An 18,113-nucleotide genomic window follows, 5' to 3' on the forward strand; every position below is an offset into this window, starting at 1 on the left:
TACACCATTATTTGCATCATCATTTGGCATATTAATTTGTAACGTTTTTTGCTTCTTTTTAACGCTCAACTTTGCATCTTATTTTACATCTAGTTGTTGTCTTTTTTTGCATCTAATTTGGTGCCCATTTATGTGTCCTTGTTTTTGCCCAATTTGATATCCTTTTGTATGCCATGTTTTGTTCCCTTCTTTGTGTCAACTATTGCACAAATTTTCACTTCTAATTTAAAACACTTTGTATGTCAATTGTTTGCATTTTTGTATTAATTCCTAGTTTAACATCCAATTTTACTTTCAATTTTGCATCCATGGTTACATCCGCATTTGACTTCTTATATAGAGTATATTTTTCTTTACATATATGACCCCCTTTATAGATTCATAGTGAAATATATGATAGTTTCTAAATATCATTAAAGCAGATATCACAATTCAAAATCATTTGTAAAGAAATTTAAGAGAAATTGACAACATCCATCCAAAAAAATAACAATGTGTCATTAACAATTTTCAAAACATGTATAAAATAGCAACATAATACTAATAAAATCAGTATTATTTTTAATCAAAACAAGTAAAATTCAAATATGATTAACAAATCAAAATATTTCATGAATATCGTTATTCTACAATAAATTAACAACATACATAAATCAAACTCATCGTATGATTACAAAATCAAAATGTCTCATTGATATAGGGTAAATTCACAACACCCATCTAAACATAGCAATGTCATTCTACACAATAATTTCTTCATAAAAAACAATGCATGTGCATGCATAGCTACCACCACCAAGATCATCCTCATGATCATATTGACCATCCTCATTACTCTGATCCACATCATCACCAACACTGCAACTATCATCATCATCTCCTCCTTCACCACCATCATCCTCATCCTCATCCTCATCATCTCCTGATATATGTTGAACATAATTTGGATCATCGTCTTGGAAATCATTACCTATAGCATTCTGACAAAAAAAATCAATATTACATGTTAGTATTAATTACATAACGCAACGCATGTTTTTGTTATACAATGTTAACCATAAAATGAGGTAAGATATAATATCTAATAGTACTAAAAAATAAAATGAAAATATGGTTTAAAAGTATATTGGAAATCCAACTAAGATTACATACCATAGAGTCCATCCAAACAACAAATTCAACCCATCTCTTTTGCTGCAGCACCTCCTTTTCCAAATGATTTGGAGGTCTTCCATATTTTAGTTCCTATCAATCAGTAAATAGGGAGAAATTAGATAACAATGACTTTCTTCTAGTACAAAATTTATTAAAAAAATATCACATGTTTAATATACTTACAAAGGTTGTTATCAGTGCTTTTAAACCTTTCTAGCCACTACGATAAGTGACTTTTGTCTTGGTTAACCTCGCCTTGGATGCCTTGTCCTTAAACATAAACCAATTCAATTTATTTTCACACAAATACATGTCTAAGATACTTATAAGTATTAATACATTCTAAATAATGTTTAATGAAAAATTCAATACCTGAATGCTCTCATTGCCGGCTTTTCTTTGTGCATCCAACTTCTCATATGATTTTACAAGTTCTTTCCATACTTTAAAAGGTATGTCAATAGGTCTTTGTTTCAGTCTTTGATCTTGAGGCATTTTTTTAATTTTTCTTGTTTGGTTAAAAATGTTGGTTAAAAAAAACCGAACAAGTAATTCACATCAATGGCATGGGGACTCTATGGATATGTGTAAAAAAATGGCTATAAAGAAAACATCCAAAAAACATATGAGCTCTCCCTTTGATGGTCACTTGGGGCATATGGCTGGAAAGGAACAACTCCATTTTCGAAAATGAAGGACAATCCTTTCTCAAAGTCCTTCCTAATATTTGCTCCAAATGTCTTAAAATGAAAAACAAAATTCAAACGTCATCCTTAAACATCTCCCTTAAATATAACGTTGGACCATAAATTCTTCACTTTTATTGTTATCGGCTCTGGAATGATTTTTCTATATGCAATTATATAATGAAATATGTGTGCACTAATGAAAAAACATCGAGTTTCATTTTTCATAATCACAAACAATGAAAAAAGAATCACACGTAACTAGCATCATTTTGGAAATTTTATATTTATTAAAAATATTTAACATGTTTTCCTCCCATATCTCATAAAAAGGTGTGAAATTTTTTATATACTCTCCAATAAGCACTACAACAAAACCAGCGATTTGGAGGTTTTACACTAAGTTTTTCAACATCGAGCTTACTAGGGCTTGCACCACCTGGGTTATTAGTAAGAATCTCATGAGGTTTGCATAGCCATGATTATTAGAATCAAAATAGTAGGATTTGCACTAAAAAACAGTTCATAGAGCTTTCCTGCTGGGGAGAAAATCACAAGTTCAACTTCTGCAGTGCAGAGCACCGAGAGCTCGTAAGCTTTCTTCAGCAATCCACCTACGTTTGGAAAATGTAGCCTGCCTGCTGGCGATGTTCTCAATCCTCTTCCTCTGCATCTTTCCCCTCACTATTCTCGTATGTCCTCTTTCATTTTTCCCTCCAAACAAACCCTCTCAAATTGAGAAAGCAGAACAACTCACTCAATGAGAATCCGAATCCAATTATCGCTTCTAACAATAACCCAATACGATACCAGAAGTGATTACACAAAACCTCATTGACTCTTCATTTGTTTGGAAAAGAGCCAAGCATATACTTCTGACGAGGGTTTCAGTCTCAAGTCTGGCTCGCAGGACGTCGCTTAGTCAATTGCGAGAAAAAATTTCCACCTGCCTGTCACATACGGTTTGTCACACTATATATTAAAATAAGGTTGATCATACTAACAATAAGGTTGTATAGTTTAAAAGGAGGGCTCTCCTGAATGCATTTGGTTGGTTTATAGAAAAGATTGCTGGAATGTGTAATGTGAATGCTCTGCTAACTGTTTTTTAAGCATTTGGAAGTATTAAAACCCCCTAGGATAATTAATGTAAGACCTATTAATTAATGTGTAAAGATGGCTATTGTCCTTGGGCTACCTTAGCTGTTCGTGTTTAGTGATCTGTGGTATTATGACTCCTCAAGTCACTATTAAACCATGAGAACCATGCCCAGGCAGACTAGTGTGACATTGTGGATGAGAACCAAAACTAGACTCCTATAACCTCCTTTTTCATCCTTTAAATTGCAGAATTAACTGATTGTTCTAGTAATCGTTCTTGAGCACCTGAAGATGTGCACCCTAAATAATAAGAATAATACCCTGTAACATATGAATAGTCCATCCTGTGCATGTAGGATATGCACATGAGGTCCAATAAAATCACTAACCAAAATACCAGGTGTTATTAAAGCCTCTACAGGTTGATATATATGAATGTTACAGTGTGCAGGAGTATGATTCAATTCCATACGAAAATACAAAACATCTTATAGGATTTCCTTATACCTCATAGGCAAACAACCATTGTCCCTTCTATAGATGAGCAGAATAAGTGCTTGGTTCTCTACACTAAATAAAGACAAAGTATAGTAATTATTGCTGACAAATAGGATTTAAATCGCGGTTCAATTGCTTGACATTCAGCTGGTCACAGAATTGTAGAGTGCATAATCATAAGTGATGTTGCGAGCCTCATTGCTCAAAGTCTAAGGGTCTTGCGAGCCATAATCACAGCCATGTATGGCATATCTTGTGATTATGGCATTTTATGAGGTCAATTCTTGTGAAGACATTTCAGTTTATAATAAATTTTGAACCTCAACAGAGTTTTGGCAAGACCTGGCTGAGCTAGGACATCAACAACACAACTGATATGAATGACATAATCTAGCCTCAAGAGGGAGCCTCTTTTGTTTCATCACTCTAACAATCTATGAAGTGGTGGAAAGCATAACAACTTCCCCTTGAATATGACACCTAAACTGAGTACAAATCCTAAATGATGCAGCCCTTGGTGCATGTCTCTCAAAGTATCGATATTTCAAATGTTGAAAGCTCTTGTGCCCATTTGATATGCATTTGATTGCAGTTCCCCTGAAGAAAGAATCTTATAAAGGTGAGGCCATGGCCAATATGTTAGACATATCCATTGGAGTTGCCATTGCTTGACAACTTTAGTGTGATCAGTCCCACCATGATTCACATGGGCTTCTACTCAACACTGGCTGTTGCTATTGTAAGAGTCTTCAAGCTCGTTGAACCCATAGTATTGATAAGTGTATTCTTTGGGTCTCTGGTTTTCAAATTCTGCCTATGTTTTCCTCTCAGTATCATTATTTCAAATGCTGAAAGCTCTAATTCCCATTGCTGTGTATTTGATTGTGGTTTCCCTGAAGAAAGAAGCTTATAAAGGTGAGCCCGAGGCCAATATGTTGGCCATATCCATTGGAGTTACTATTTCAGCTTATGGGGAGGCCAAGATGAATGCATGGGAGGTGATTCTCCAGTTAAGTGCAGTTGCATGTGAGACTACCCAATTGGTTCTCATACAAATTCCACGAACATCAAAAGGGATTAAGTTGAATCCCATCACATCTTTGTTGCTCCTTGTTGCCTTGTTTTTCTCAGCACCCCCTGGGCCTTAGTAGAATACCCATTTCTGATAATCAGGGTCTCTTCCTTTGATTTGGATTACATGACATTTTTGCTTGTGCCTTGGCTCTTAATCTTGCAGTATTTCTTCTGATAGGAAAGACTTCAGCCTTGACTATGAATGTTGCTGGTCTTGTCAAGGACTGGCTGCTCATAACATAATCTTTGTCTGTAATAAATGAAAAGGTTACAGTCATAAACTTGTGTGGGTGTGGACTGGCTTTTCTGGCTGTCTGTTACTATAATCATTTGAAACTTCAAGCTCTCAAGTCCAATGGCAACCAACCAAAGTACCTCAGCAGTGCAGCTGATGCCAATGATGAAGGAGAAGGTTTGATAATGACGAGTGGGAGATTCTCAATCAGAGATTCAGAACCAGTAGAGAAAAATCAAACTCAAGCTTCAGGATTAGGTATTTAGATCATTAATATTGTCTTGTGCTAGAGATTACTGTTCTTGGATTGGCTCCTCTATGCCCAGATCTATTTGCAGGGAACAAGCCAATCATTCACAGTGAAGAAGATAATGACAAGATTAGTGTATAATGATGGAAAGGATGGTGCCATGGTGCCAACCTAAATCTCAAGTAAGGAGACATCTGTTCATCAATTTGTCAAGAAGCATGGCCTACAATTCAATTGCTCTAAGCCTATCACTTCTTCCACCTGTCAAATAAATTGTTTCCTGTTTGTTTAGTTTGACAAAAGCAACATTGAAGAAGAACGTATTTTCACTTGCACTAGGATTTGTAATTTTGTATATAATTGGACTTAAGAAAAGGATTGTTAAACATGTAAATCATAGATTGTGGAGGAGCTCTTTATGTCCAACCTTTATACCATGCAACCACAACCACTAGACATCTCATCTATCAAATCATAGACTAGGCAACCCATCAAAGGGAACAACAAAGTGAAGAAGAACCAACGACACATTTGATCAGCCACAAAAACAAATTTCCAAATATGAGAAGGTATCTATGATGCAGGAAACATGGCCCGCCCCTGCATACCAGCTGCGTTTTCATATCGAGTCACTGAAACACAACTAAAATTCTCTTGAAACACATTTCAATTCATATGAAATGTATTTTCACATGGGAAACGCATTTCAATTCATATGAAACATATTTCACATGAGAAACGCATTTCAATTCATATGAAACATATTTCACATGGGAAATGCATTTCAACATCTGTACAACGTGTTTCTAAATGAAATTTGTTTGATTTTGCCTTGATTTAAATGTTGGGAACAACATTTTTTTGTTTTAATAACTAATTAGAGGATAATTATGAATTCATGAGACTTTTAGAAACTTCATACACTAGAAATATTTATTTAAGACTGGGTTTCACTCTCAATTTGCGTTAAAATGATGGCAATTAATGGTAATGTTAAAGTCTTAAAGTAAAACCTTTACTTAAATTTTTAACATTACCATTCATTGTCTTGAGATGTTTAAAAGCGGTTCCCATCTCCTCTAACTTCATATCGAGAAAGTAGAACTTCATATCCCATTCAAAATTCAACAGAGTTAACAATTTTTGAGATTTCAGGATTGGCAATTAATCAAAAGCACCAAGTGCTTTATGTACCTCAATGTTAGTGATATTGCTTATTTGACTCCTCTATCATTGCCTTAGCAAAACTGTACCCTTCCCTCAGACAAAAAATCAATGATTGGGCACACTAAGCTTTTCATACCATATTTTAAAGTTTGGATTACGTAGTTTCATCATGTTAAAATCGACAACTAGGGCCAAACTCCACATGGGTCATCTTATTTATGACAACTGATATTTTTCTTGGATTCCTCTCTCCGAGAGGTGTAGGAGTGATCTAAAGATCATCCGATTCTGACATGTACAAATGAAGTTATGAATTTACTTTGATTATGGACAAATTGTCAAGGTCGGCCAACAAACTTATGTAGGCTCAGAAGCCCAACAGTCACGTCTATTCATCCTCAACGTTTGCTATAAATACATGATGCCTTAGCCTCATTTGGATACACTCATCTTCACACTTCTCTCTCTCTCTCTCCTCGTTCATTGGGTACGGATTTCTAGGCATCTCTCTCTCCACACGTCTGAAATTTCAGGAAAGCAAAATTTCAAGAGGCCGAAATTTCAAGAGACCGAATTTCTGGACAGTTTGACCAAGCGTTGACCAACATGAGTTGACCTCCTTTGACTACGTTTTGTGGGGGCTATCTCTATTTGGGCAAGCCGCATTTCTAGGCACAGAAATTGAGGCCAAACATTGACTTTGACCAACGTTGACTGCAGCTAGGGCTAACCACAGGTTGGTTGTTTGACCAAATTTGACTGCGCTGATTTTGGGTTCTTTTGAGGGTTGATTCATCTTGTTGTTTGGAGGCCGAAGTTGACTGAAGTTGACCAATTTATGAGGGTCAAATCTGGCCTGTTGACCAGCAATGACTTTTCTGGTTAGGTCTCTTTTGCCGCTGTCATTAATTATCAGATCTGTAAATTGTAATATCTCTCTCTCTCTCTGCTGAATTATTGAAGAATATAAGAAGAATTGATCAAGAGTTTCCCCACATTGGGGTTAAGTGATGGTGGAATATTGCTTGTCATTTATGTTTGTCATGTAAATGTTCTTGCTCATTTATTCATAATGATTTCTTTCCACATTTCATATATATATATATATATATATATATATATATATATATATATATATATATATATATATATATATATATATATATATATATCTAAGTGTGGAAAATAGTAGTGAGTAAGGTCTTCTTTGAATTGTGACTTAGTCAAAGAGACCACAAGCAATCCTATCTTTGACGTGCACGAGTTCCTAAAAGTTAGGTCAAGTTCCTAAAAATTAGGATGAGTTCATAAAACAGTTTAACTCGTGCGTATAGTTGGAGGCTCAATTGTTTGTCTCCTAGTGCGAATTATATTTGGAAAAGGACAAGAAAGTGAGCTTCAGTATCTAAATTGAGGCAGGATGAGTTACATGACTCAGTTAGACTCGGTTAACTAGTCAATCACAAGACCGAGATTCAAAAATAAACTTGCTAGATATACCTTATGTGAATTGCTTGTAAGAAGGACGAAGGCACAGAATTGAATCATTGTTTTGTGAGCACAAGGTTGTGAGACAAGACAATAGAGAGCACGAGTTTTGTGTGTGAGCTAGCAGAGCTAGGAAGAGTGTGAAGGAGAGGCCTATACGCAGAGTTTTGGCACAGAAAATCCTTGTTGGTGTACGCAGGAATTAGGAGTAATTCCTAGAAGATAGGGCCACTATTGCGCTAGGAAATAAGAGGCTTCCAACAAAAGGAAATAGGGGCAAGCCAGCGCAAAGATTTAGGAGCTAAGGACAGGGTTGTTGCAAGCAGGTTTCAGTTAAGTGTCAATAGAAAGAACAGTGTTGTTCTCTAGTGAAACAATTTGCCTTGTATTAATTCTATTTGCTCAACTTTCTCAATAAAATTCTATAGCTAGCAGAGGGTTTTCCTAGTACGGTTCCCTACGAAAATCCTGTCTTGGTGTTACAAATTAGTTTCAAAATTGTTTACTACAGCAGTTGCAAGATTTTTAAGGAAATTCTACATGGTATCGGAGCAAGGAACAGAATAAATACCAACACAAGTTGATTGGCACATCCTAGTGCAACATCATAAGGAGAATCTCCCTGAAATAGTCATAGCCCAAAGGAGCCTAGCAAAGTGGAGAAGAGGATTGGTTTTGGTTTGTTTTTCTTGTAACTAATTAGGCCAAGTTAGGCAGGAGCAAGTAGCTTGCAAGAGGAGCATTTTGGGTAGTCTTTTTGTGCATTATTTGTGGTGCAAACAACTTGCAAAACAGACCAAGTTTTTTATGTGTTGTTACAGGAGAGATTAAGCCCTAGTTTAGGGCTGGTCTATGTTCTTAAGGAGCTGGAACAACAATATATAAGAGGACAAGAGCTAACGCATAGAAGAGGAACCTGTGGAGAAATGTTTGCAAAGTTTTGAGGCAACAAACTATGGGTTGACGTAGGTGCAAGATGCCCTAATCAGAGGGTCGAAAACTTCAGGTAATTGCACAGGGGTGTGACCTAGAGAAGCAGAAGAAGTCTCTATTGGTTAAGGTATGTTGAATGTTATTCTCAAGTTGATGTTCTACTAAGTGGATGAGGTCCCATTGGACAATTGTGTGGGCAGCTTAAGTGTACAGGTTGGAGGGTTGTTAGAAGTTGCCCTATTGTGCCCTAAGTACAACCTCTTGTGAAGGACTACTAAGCTATTAGTGGGCAGGTGTTGGAGAGCTCTCTGGGAAAGCAGGACGGCGTACCAAGGTTTGAGAGCAGATAACTGTTTAGAGGGAGCATCAAACTTAGTTTCATGGAAAGGGAGGATCATGATAGTTTTGAAGGATAATGGGGTGGGAGAATTTGTGAAGCAGGCTATACCACCACTACAAGATCCCCAACAGTTGACCCGGCATACTAAGAATGATATCAAGGCAAGGACGATTATTCTAGAAGGGGTCAGAGATCATATATTTCCTCATATCCATGAGAAGAAGACAGCTTATGAGATGTTCAAAACTATTTTAGATCTATATCAGAGTACCAACGATACCAAGAAGCTTGCTCTTAAGGAGAAGCTAAGGAGTATCTAGGTGAACAAGGATGAGTCCATTGTCACGTATTTGTCAAAATTCACTCATGAGTATACCAGAGCATGACCTTGTGAGTTTTGCTCTTCTACGACTTCACAAGTCTTGGTATGGGTTCCAGGATGTTGTCAATGACAGAGATAATTTTCCTAGTTGGGAAATGCTATTGACTGACTACGTTCAGGAAGATATCCGAAGAAGGACCAAAAATGGTAGATCGATGAAGACAGAGGACAAGGAGAACTTTTCCATAACAAGCAAGAGTAGCAAGACCAAGGGCACAGAGGGCCAAGGAGTGGTCGAGTCTAGTCAAAAGGGCAAGTAAAAGGATCTAAGAAAGGTCAAGTGCTTCCATTGCCATGAGTTTGGACACTATGCCACTAAGTGTCCTAAGCGAAAGAACGAGTCCAGTGAGGATCATGTAGCTACATCAGCAAAGCTAGATGCATTTTTTGCCCAGTTCGAGAAATATTTATCATTGATTGCTTGCATGCCAAGCTCAGCAGACAGCAGTGTATGGTATATTGATTCGGTAGCATCCTTCCACATGACATCCTTCCACATGACCAAAAAAAAGAAAAATTTTAGACACCTGAAGGAGAAGGACGTGTAGTTTCAAATTGAGAGGAATTGGTACTCTCAGTTTTCAGAGGGAGTCAAGTAATCCCCTCCATCTCAGAGATGTCTTTTATGTTCCAAGATTAAAGCAGAATCTTGTTTGGATAACTACCCTTGAGGACAAGGATTATGATGTCATTTTCAGCAAAGGTAAGGCTTACCTCCAGCACTTAGCTTTTGGATGTAAGAAGCAGATAGGTGTGAGGATGAAAAATCACTACAAGTTCTAGGTAGAGACAAGTGCAACCTTGAGCAGCAAGGCAAGGAGAGCTCAGAGTAGAGAATTGATGGTTGAGGAGAGCAAAACCCAAAGGGAGTCCTTAGAGCAAGAGCAGATTAGAGTACCTAAGAAAAGCTACTCAAGAGTCAAGATGGAGCCTCAGCCAATATGTCTGTTTAAGTCTAAGGAGCCCTTAGAGCAAGAGCAGATTAGAGTACCTGAGAAGAAGCTACTCAAGATGGAGCCTCAGCCAATATCTCAGTTTAAGTCTAAGGAGTCCTTAGAGCAAGAGCAGATTAGAGTACCTGAGAAGAAGCTACTCAAGATGAAGCCTCAGCCAGTATCTCAATTTGAGTATAAGCTAGTTGGCAGTTGGGCCAACCAACAAGATGATGAGGAGCATAGCCGAAGGCGAGTCGAGACAGCGACTCAAGCAATGACTCCCAGCATAGGGAGAGTTTGAGCCAAGTGGGAAAAGGATTTGTTTAAGGGAGATCAAGGGAGAGTTGGATCTTCCAATATCACCTTCAACCAAAGGAAGCAGCCACAAAGGTACACAGGGTGCATGGCCCTTATGACTGAAGTGATAGACTCGCAGAGCATGGTGGGAAAGAAAAGGTCTTATCAGGTTCCGCAAAAGAAGGCAAAGTCTTCTAGTTCAGTGGAAGAAGCTGCAACAACGGAGAACGTGGTAGTATTGGAGATAGATCCAAGTGGACGAGGTTCTTCCAAAAGCACCTTTCTCGCTAAGAGGGAATGTTGAAAATAGAAGCGAGTAAGGTCTTCTTTGACTTGTTCCTTAGTCAAAGAGACCACAAGCACTCATGTCTTTAGCATGCATGAGTTCCTAAAAGTTAGGACGAGTTCCTAAAAATTAGGTCGAGTTCATGAAGCAGTTTAACTCATGTGTATAGTTGGAGGCTCAGTTGTTTGTCTCCTAGTGCGAGTTATCTTTGGCAAAGGACAAGCAAGTGAGCTTCAGTTTCTAAATTGAGGCAAGATGAATTACATGAGTCAGTTAGACTCAGTTAACTAGTCAATCACAAGACCGAGTTCAAAAAATAAACTTGCCAAATTTAGTTGATGTGAATTGCTTATAAGGAGGACGAAGGCACAAAAATGGATCACTATTTTGTGAGCACAATATTGTGTTGAGAATATAGTACCAAGGAAGTGTTTCCTAGGAATTTATCCTTTTGGCCTAGGGATACACATTAATATCCTTTTCTCTAAGTGACATTATGTGTTTATTAATGTCAAGGAGCTAAAGAAAACTCACTTTATGAGCGACAAAGTGACCATGGTACTAAAACATTAAAAGGTTAAGTGAGGGGTCATCATGAGAAAGGGGTCTAATGGGAGCTTGATCTCAACTATAGATCTCATTAGCTGAGATTTAATCTCAGCCCTTGATCTTTAGCCTTTAGGGTTAGGTTTCCCTCTCAAAAGAAAAACAGAAGTTAAAGGAAATGAATGATTCTGCATTATTCTTCTCAAAGGAAAGAGGAGGGTGTAGGGAAGCTTGAGAGGAGATCGAGACAGCTAAAGGAGGAGGCTGTGTTCCAAGGTGAACTCAAATCAGAGCAGAACGCAACCATGTTGTGGAGCTTGCATTTGGAGGCAGCAAGGAAGAGCTCCTTCATTCAATCCTCTTGAGAACTATTGAGGAGAGGAAAGGAGATAGGAGGAAGAGAATTTTTGTGAAGAAATTCTACAGCAAGAACTAGGAACAAGACCACAGTTAATCAAATCCCTAGAAGGCCGAGTTAAAGCTAAAAAGGGAGCACGAAATTTTGGAAGACTGTCACAGCCAGTGGTTGCACACAGGTCAAAGGCTTATTAGGAGTCAAGTTTGGTTACTCCTCACCGTAGGCAAGTGTTTTAGCAGCATATTTCTCTGCCAGCGTATTTATGTGGGACACAGTGAGATTCTTGGGCCAAGACTAGCAAAAATCTCAAGCCTGGTTTTAGTGGTATATCAATGATATTTAGAGAGCTGTTTTGGAGTGTATTTGCTCAAATTCCAGGGAGGTTAAACGCTGATAAAAAAACCTGTGCATATTTGCTGTGATGAACCCGAGTTTCAAGGAACCTGTGACTGTCAGTGTGGCTTGAATTCCTAAGAAGAAGGAGCATTTCAGAGGACTGTAATTTCAACATGAACATTTGTTGAAGACAGTTCAGAACTCAGTTTGAGAATGGGATTTCAGTGATGCTTCGTCAAAGAAACAAAATAAAATCCTCCTAGAAGAACTGGTTTTCCCCGCTGCGGGGTTTTTCTAGGATCATGTTGACCAAAAACAGTGTAAAATTCATGTGTGTGCTTGCCTTATTTTTTCTCTTATCAGCTGAAAGTGAAATGTAGAGTACCTCTATGTTGTTTCAAGTTAAATGCAGAAAATGATAAAATGATGTGTATATCAGTCATATGCTATTGATGGGTTTTGGGCATTAAACCTTGCAAGAATTTGAAACTGGGTGGGCTACAACATGAGCAGACATTAATTTTTTACAGGTTGTGAGACCAAACAATAGAGTGCGAGTTTTGTGTGTGAGCTGGCAGAGCTAGGAAGAGCGTGAAGGAGAGGCCTCTGCACAGAGTTTTGGCAGAGAAAATCCATGCTAGTGTGCGCTAGAAATCAAGAGTAATTCCTAGAAGATAGGGCCACTATTGCACTAGAAAATAGAGGCTTCCAGCACAAGGAAACAGGGGCAGGCCAACACAAGGATTTAGGAGATAAGGACAGGGTTGTTGCAAGCAGTTTTCAGCTAAGTGTCAGCAGAAAGAACAACCTTGTTCTGTAGTGAAACAATTTTCCTTGTAATTAATTTTATTTGCTCAACTTTGTCAATAAAAATCTACAGCTAGCAGAGGGTTTTCCATGTAGGGTTCCATAGAAAAATCCTGTGTTATTGTATTGTATGAATGTGTTTTTAACTCTTTTTTATTCCGCTGCAAAAGAGTAGAGAAACTATGTGTCTTGGTGTCACAAATTAGTTTCAGAATTGTTCACTACAGCAGTTGCAGAATTTTCAAAGAAATTCTACAAAAAGGTGCTAATGGTTCCCTATAACGCTAAATCTGGGCACATTGCTCCATCATGATAAGAGGAAGCTGGTTCAAAAGAAAAAAGTCTGGAAGTAAGGTTGCCCTCAGGTGCAAAATCATATTATAGCAAAGCAAGAGGTTACAAAATAAGAAAACTCAACCAAGTGAGACTATCAGATAAAGCATGAAAGGAAACTGTTTGAGGAAACTGATCGGCCCGATGTTCTTGCGCAATGTTAATTTTCTCTGTTTTGTTTTGCTTCCACCAAGTAAATACATGTAAGTGAGCGTTTATGATATCACAATATAGCCAGCATTGTTTCTCATATTCTACTCAGAAGCACCTTACAATCCTAGTTTCAGGATATGTGCATTAATTTAAAAATAAAATCAAAAAAATCCTTTGCAAACGACAAAAGCATTACCTCTTTGAAGAAGTGTCTAAAGAACAAATTAAACATAACTGCAATTCATCAAACGCAACTTTGTCTTGAAAAATGTGTCTTCGGGTACAGATTATCTTGTTAGAGAAAGATTTCGGCGAAAATCACATGGAAAATCATTTGTCGACGCGTTTCGAACCAACTAGTGTGGTTCATTGTCAGGACAAGTTGAAGAACAGATCTAGCGAAGCATGTTATATAGACCGAGTAGAGCCTCCAACGGCTAGTTTGACCAGCCGCTAATATGACCAAGGGACCAGGATCAAAATACAGTAAGAAAATTAGTTGCAACAGACTACTAAATTAAGGGAGAATGAAAATATAAAAAACTCATAAAATAAATCCACAACCAAATCGAATAAAACAAATGAGATAAATAAGAGTTAAAATGCGCATGGATCAATGGAATAAAACACATACCAATAGTAAAAATAAAAATAAAACAAATAAATTAATTAATTAATTAATAAATTAAACTTAGTAATGCAAAATAATAATAAAGCTCTAAGAATAATGAAATCAAATAATAAATAAAGGGGGATTAAAACCTAACTGAATGACCAAAGGTAAAGAATGAATACCTAAATGAAAATAAATAATAAGAATAGAAATAAAAATAAAATAATTAATAAAAAGTAATAATTCCATTATTCCATTCACCTATTTTTCCCTTTTATTTTCTTACTTTATTTGTCATTATTATTATTATTATTATTATTATTAGTAATTTTTATTAATTTAGTTATTTTAATTTATTTTTATTATTATTTTTATTTTATTTATTTATTTATTTATACTATTATTTTTATTTTTCTTTCAGTTTTGTTTTATCCTCATTTGGTTATTCAATTTAATTTTATTCTTTTTATTTTTATTTTTCGTATTATTTTATTTTAATTCTCTTATTAATTTTTAGTTTTAATTAATTAATTTATTATTATTATTACTATTATTACTATTATTATTACTTTTTATTAATTATTTATTTTTATTATTTATTTTCATTTAGGTATTTATTCTTTACCTTTGGTCCTTCAGTTAGGTCCCCCCTTTATTTATTACTTGATTACTTTATTTGTTTTTTATTATTATTATTATTATTAATTTAGTTATTTTAATTTATTTTTATTATTGTCTTTATTTATTTATACCATTATTTTTATTTTGTCTTTCAGTTTGGTTTTATCCTCATTTGGTTATTCAATTTAGTTTTATTTTTATTATTTTTCGTTTTATTTTTATTATATTTTTTATTCACTTATTAATTTATTATTAATTTTTAGTTTGAATTAATTAATTGATTATTATTATTATTATTATTATTATTACTTTAATTATTTTATTTTTATTTCTATTCTTATTATTTATTTTCATTTAGGTATTTATTCTTTACCTTTGGTCATTATTCCCCCTTTATTTATTATTTGATTTCATTATTCTTAGAGCTTTAGTATTATTTTGCATTACTAAGTTTTAATTTATTAATTAATTAATTAATTTATTTGTTTTATTTTTATTTTTACTATTGGTATGTGTTTTATTCCATTGATCCATGCGCGTTTTAACTCTTATTTATCTCATTTGTTTTATTCGATTTGGTTGTGGATTTATTTTATGAGTTTTTTATATTTTCATTCTCCCTTAATTTAGTAGTCTGTTGCAACTAATTTTCTTACTGTATTTTGATCCTGGTCCCTTGGTCATATTAGCGGCTGGTCAAACTAGCCGTTGGAGGCTCTACTCGGTCTATATAACATGCTTCGCTAGATCTGTTCTTCAACTTGTCCTGACGATGAACCACACTAGTTGGTTCGAAACGCGTCGACAAATGATTTTCCATGTGATTTTCGCCGAAATCTTTCTCTAACATAATATGGATCACAGAAGCCTAAACTCTATTACAGATTATCTTGTCTAGAATTACCATTAATTGTCGTCGACCAGAGAAATATCTGCCTCTGATCCATTCATCTGCACCTCAAGATAGCTATTTTGATTGCAATGCTGTTGTTTATAGCCCTTTGGAGGAAACTTTGGAATTTTGTGAAGTAAAGACAAATATGATAATGTGCATTGTTTTATTTGGTCAAATGAACCTATCTCCGTTAGATACGAAACATTATACATTTTGAATGTTATATTGGAAAAGTCTAACATGTTATTTTTATTCTATGCTTGCTGATATAAGAGCAATAAGCCCTCATAATCCTGACTCAAAAGAACAGAGAAAACAGAAATTTGTGAAAAGACTGAAATACGATGCCACAAATGCACCACTGTGATTGCCAAGAAATGCATCCAGATCTCTCTTTGCCTGATCCTGTTGCTTTCCATGACAGACAAGTACAGCAACATACTCTTGCAAGTGGAAATTCAATCCCATTTATCAGTTCATCAAGCTTCATCCCCACTATTCCGATGGAAAGACAAAAAGCATGACTGGATGAAGGAAAGTGTATTTAATTTAAAATAGAAAGGGAGCTTATATTGCTTGTGTATATGATCAACGCTCGCTGAAAGAATGACAAACCCTCAATTCTAAACCCTAAGATAAACCTAAAGCTCCTGTGGTTTGAATTCAGAACTTGTTGTTTCCGGAATTCCCTGTTTTTCCGATTACAGAACATTGCGAAGGAGTTCAACAGTATTGAGAGCAGAAAAGACAAAGCAAACTTGATGATTCAGTATGTGTTCATATCTCAGGAAGTTCCATAAAGGTACTATCAATATTCGGGTAAATTTTCTCTGGTGTTCAGAATTTCATGCAATATCTTGCGAAGAATCCAAAATATAACGAATTCGCCATCAAAGCGCATCAAATCCCACCAAAAATACACAGAAAAGCAAAACCCTAATTACCCGATAAAACAAACCATAGCCCGCTAAATGCATCTACCATAGAGTTTCTTCAGCACCCCATTGAAATGACAAATCTGATCATCATCAACAGGCGAACAAAACATCGAGAACCCGATAAAAACAGATCTTACTAAAAAGGAGAAAAATTAGAAGTAAATAACTGCCCAAATGCATCTTCATTATAGTCAAGGTCCCATTTATGTGCACAGGAAAAGGGCCACCGAAGAGGCCATGAAAACAACTTTCAACTGAGAAAACAAAATCATGAAATAGCCATGGATTAAGAAATTTACATGTCAAGAAGGACATCCTCCTCTTCTTCGCCCGTGGTGACAGTAACCTCCTCAAGCTTAACAATGGGTGCAACCTGAGCTCCAGTGTCCTCTTCCTTTCCGGCATCATCCTCGTTCTCTCTCGAATCGTCATCTACTGCCCGTGTAAGAACAGGATCCTCCTGAGTTCCAGCCATCCCAATACCAGATAGTGCACAGAGGGAGGGCTCGAATGAAATCGATGGATCTAAAATATGCCAGAAACTCGCCCAATATCAGACACGAATGCGAAACCCCGAGGATTTTGGACAAAGGATTTAACTGTGCAAAAATGCTTTGAAGGCAAAGGGCAAAGAGGTCGACGGAGACAAAACACTCTATATAAGGGTTTTTGAGGTCGATGGAGAGAAAACACTCTATATAAGGGTTTTGAAGAGGGAAGGCCGGTAGCTATTAAAGATTGAGAGTAAAAGTAGCATCATTAAAGATAATATAATAAATTATTACAGGGATGGTTGGGGGGTTCCAAAGGGAGAGAAGGCCATGGAATAACCCCTAAATCATCTCCAACATGAGAGGCCTACTTCATTCATGTTGTCATGTTGGGACCAGAGGTTGTTGTGCGTTTTTTGTTTTCACAATTTTGAACTCTTTCCTCGGTGATATATTATTGTGTTTATTGTAATAATAATGGGATGGGGTTGAGGAGTTTGTAAATGAGATAAATATGGAAAAGTAATTAGAAATATTTGTTTTAAATTATTATAATAAGTATTGTTGTGGTTGATCCATGATAAGTTGTAGGGTAGTTGGTTTGTATGGGGTTTAGTAGTTACGAGGTCTTAAGTTCAAATTTCATGGGGAGGGGTTGAGAATGGAAGTCATTTTGGGGGCATCAAAACTATTCTAAGGGGCATCTTCCACTGAGCTTTACACAATCCTCGATGTTGAGGATGAAAATAATATGAATATGCCAAGCTCACTCTACAGCCTAGTATGGTTACAGCCATGTTTGTCCATCATTCCAAGGGGCATCTTCCACTGAGCTTTACACAATCCTCAATGCTGAGGATGAAAATAATATGAATATGCCAAGCTCACTCTACAGCCTAGTATGGTTACAACGATGTTTGTCCATCATCAAAGTTGAAATTTTGCTAGTGTCGGCCAAAATAAATTTAAAAAAAAAATACAAAACATTTAAATAATGTTTGCTCATAAAAAATAATTGCCAATGAAGAAATTGGATCCCTCTCCGCTCATATTATATCTATATTTAAGATGGGTCTATGCTAGTGGATAACACAAAAATCACAAAGTGAAGAAGAGTTTAATTTCAAGTCAAAGCAAAACTTTGGGACTAGCGCAATTCATCTAACTTCTATTGAAATGCGGTATTTATACGTGT

General features: G+C 36.2%; 1 protein-coding gene across 5 annotated transcripts; it reads right to left on the minus strand.

The window, feature by feature from the left end:
* Positions 1–738: 738 nt before the first annotated feature.
* On the minus strand, positions 739–17,092 carry LOC149205473 (ran-binding protein 1 homolog c-like). 5 transcript variants are annotated; one of them, XR_016251882.1, is made up of 4 exons: positions 16,727–17,081; positions 1,339–1,425; positions 1,153–1,245; positions 739–980 (listed from the first exon to the last, which is right to left on the minus strand). XR_016251882.1 is itself a non-coding variant. In XM_089393478.1 (3 exons), exons 2-3 carry the CDS (start codon positions 1,162–1,164, stop codon positions 741–743), a joined length of 252 nt encoding a protein of 83 aa, XP_089249604.1. In that variant the 5' UTR covers positions 1,165–1,245; positions 16,727–17,092; the 3' UTR covers positions 739–740. The 5 variants fall into 5 exon arrangements, 3 of the variants coding, with proteins under 3 accessions (XP_089249604.1, XP_089249603.1, XP_089249606.1); XR_016251883.1 differs by lacking the exon at positions 1,339–1,425; XM_089393478.1 differs by lacking the exon at positions 1,339–1,425 and having other exon boundaries at positions 16,727–17,092.
* Between the last annotated feature and the right edge of the window lie 1,021 nt (positions 17,093–18,113).

Source organism: Pinus tabuliformis, chromosome 1_2, assembly GCF_031772625.1.
Source record: "Pinus tabuliformis cultivar Carrire ecotype Pingquan chromosome 1_2, CPIR1, whole genome shotgun sequence".
In the NCBI taxonomy this organism is placed as follows: Eukaryota; Viridiplantae; Streptophyta; class Pinopsida; order Pinales; family Pinaceae; genus Pinus; species Pinus tabuliformis.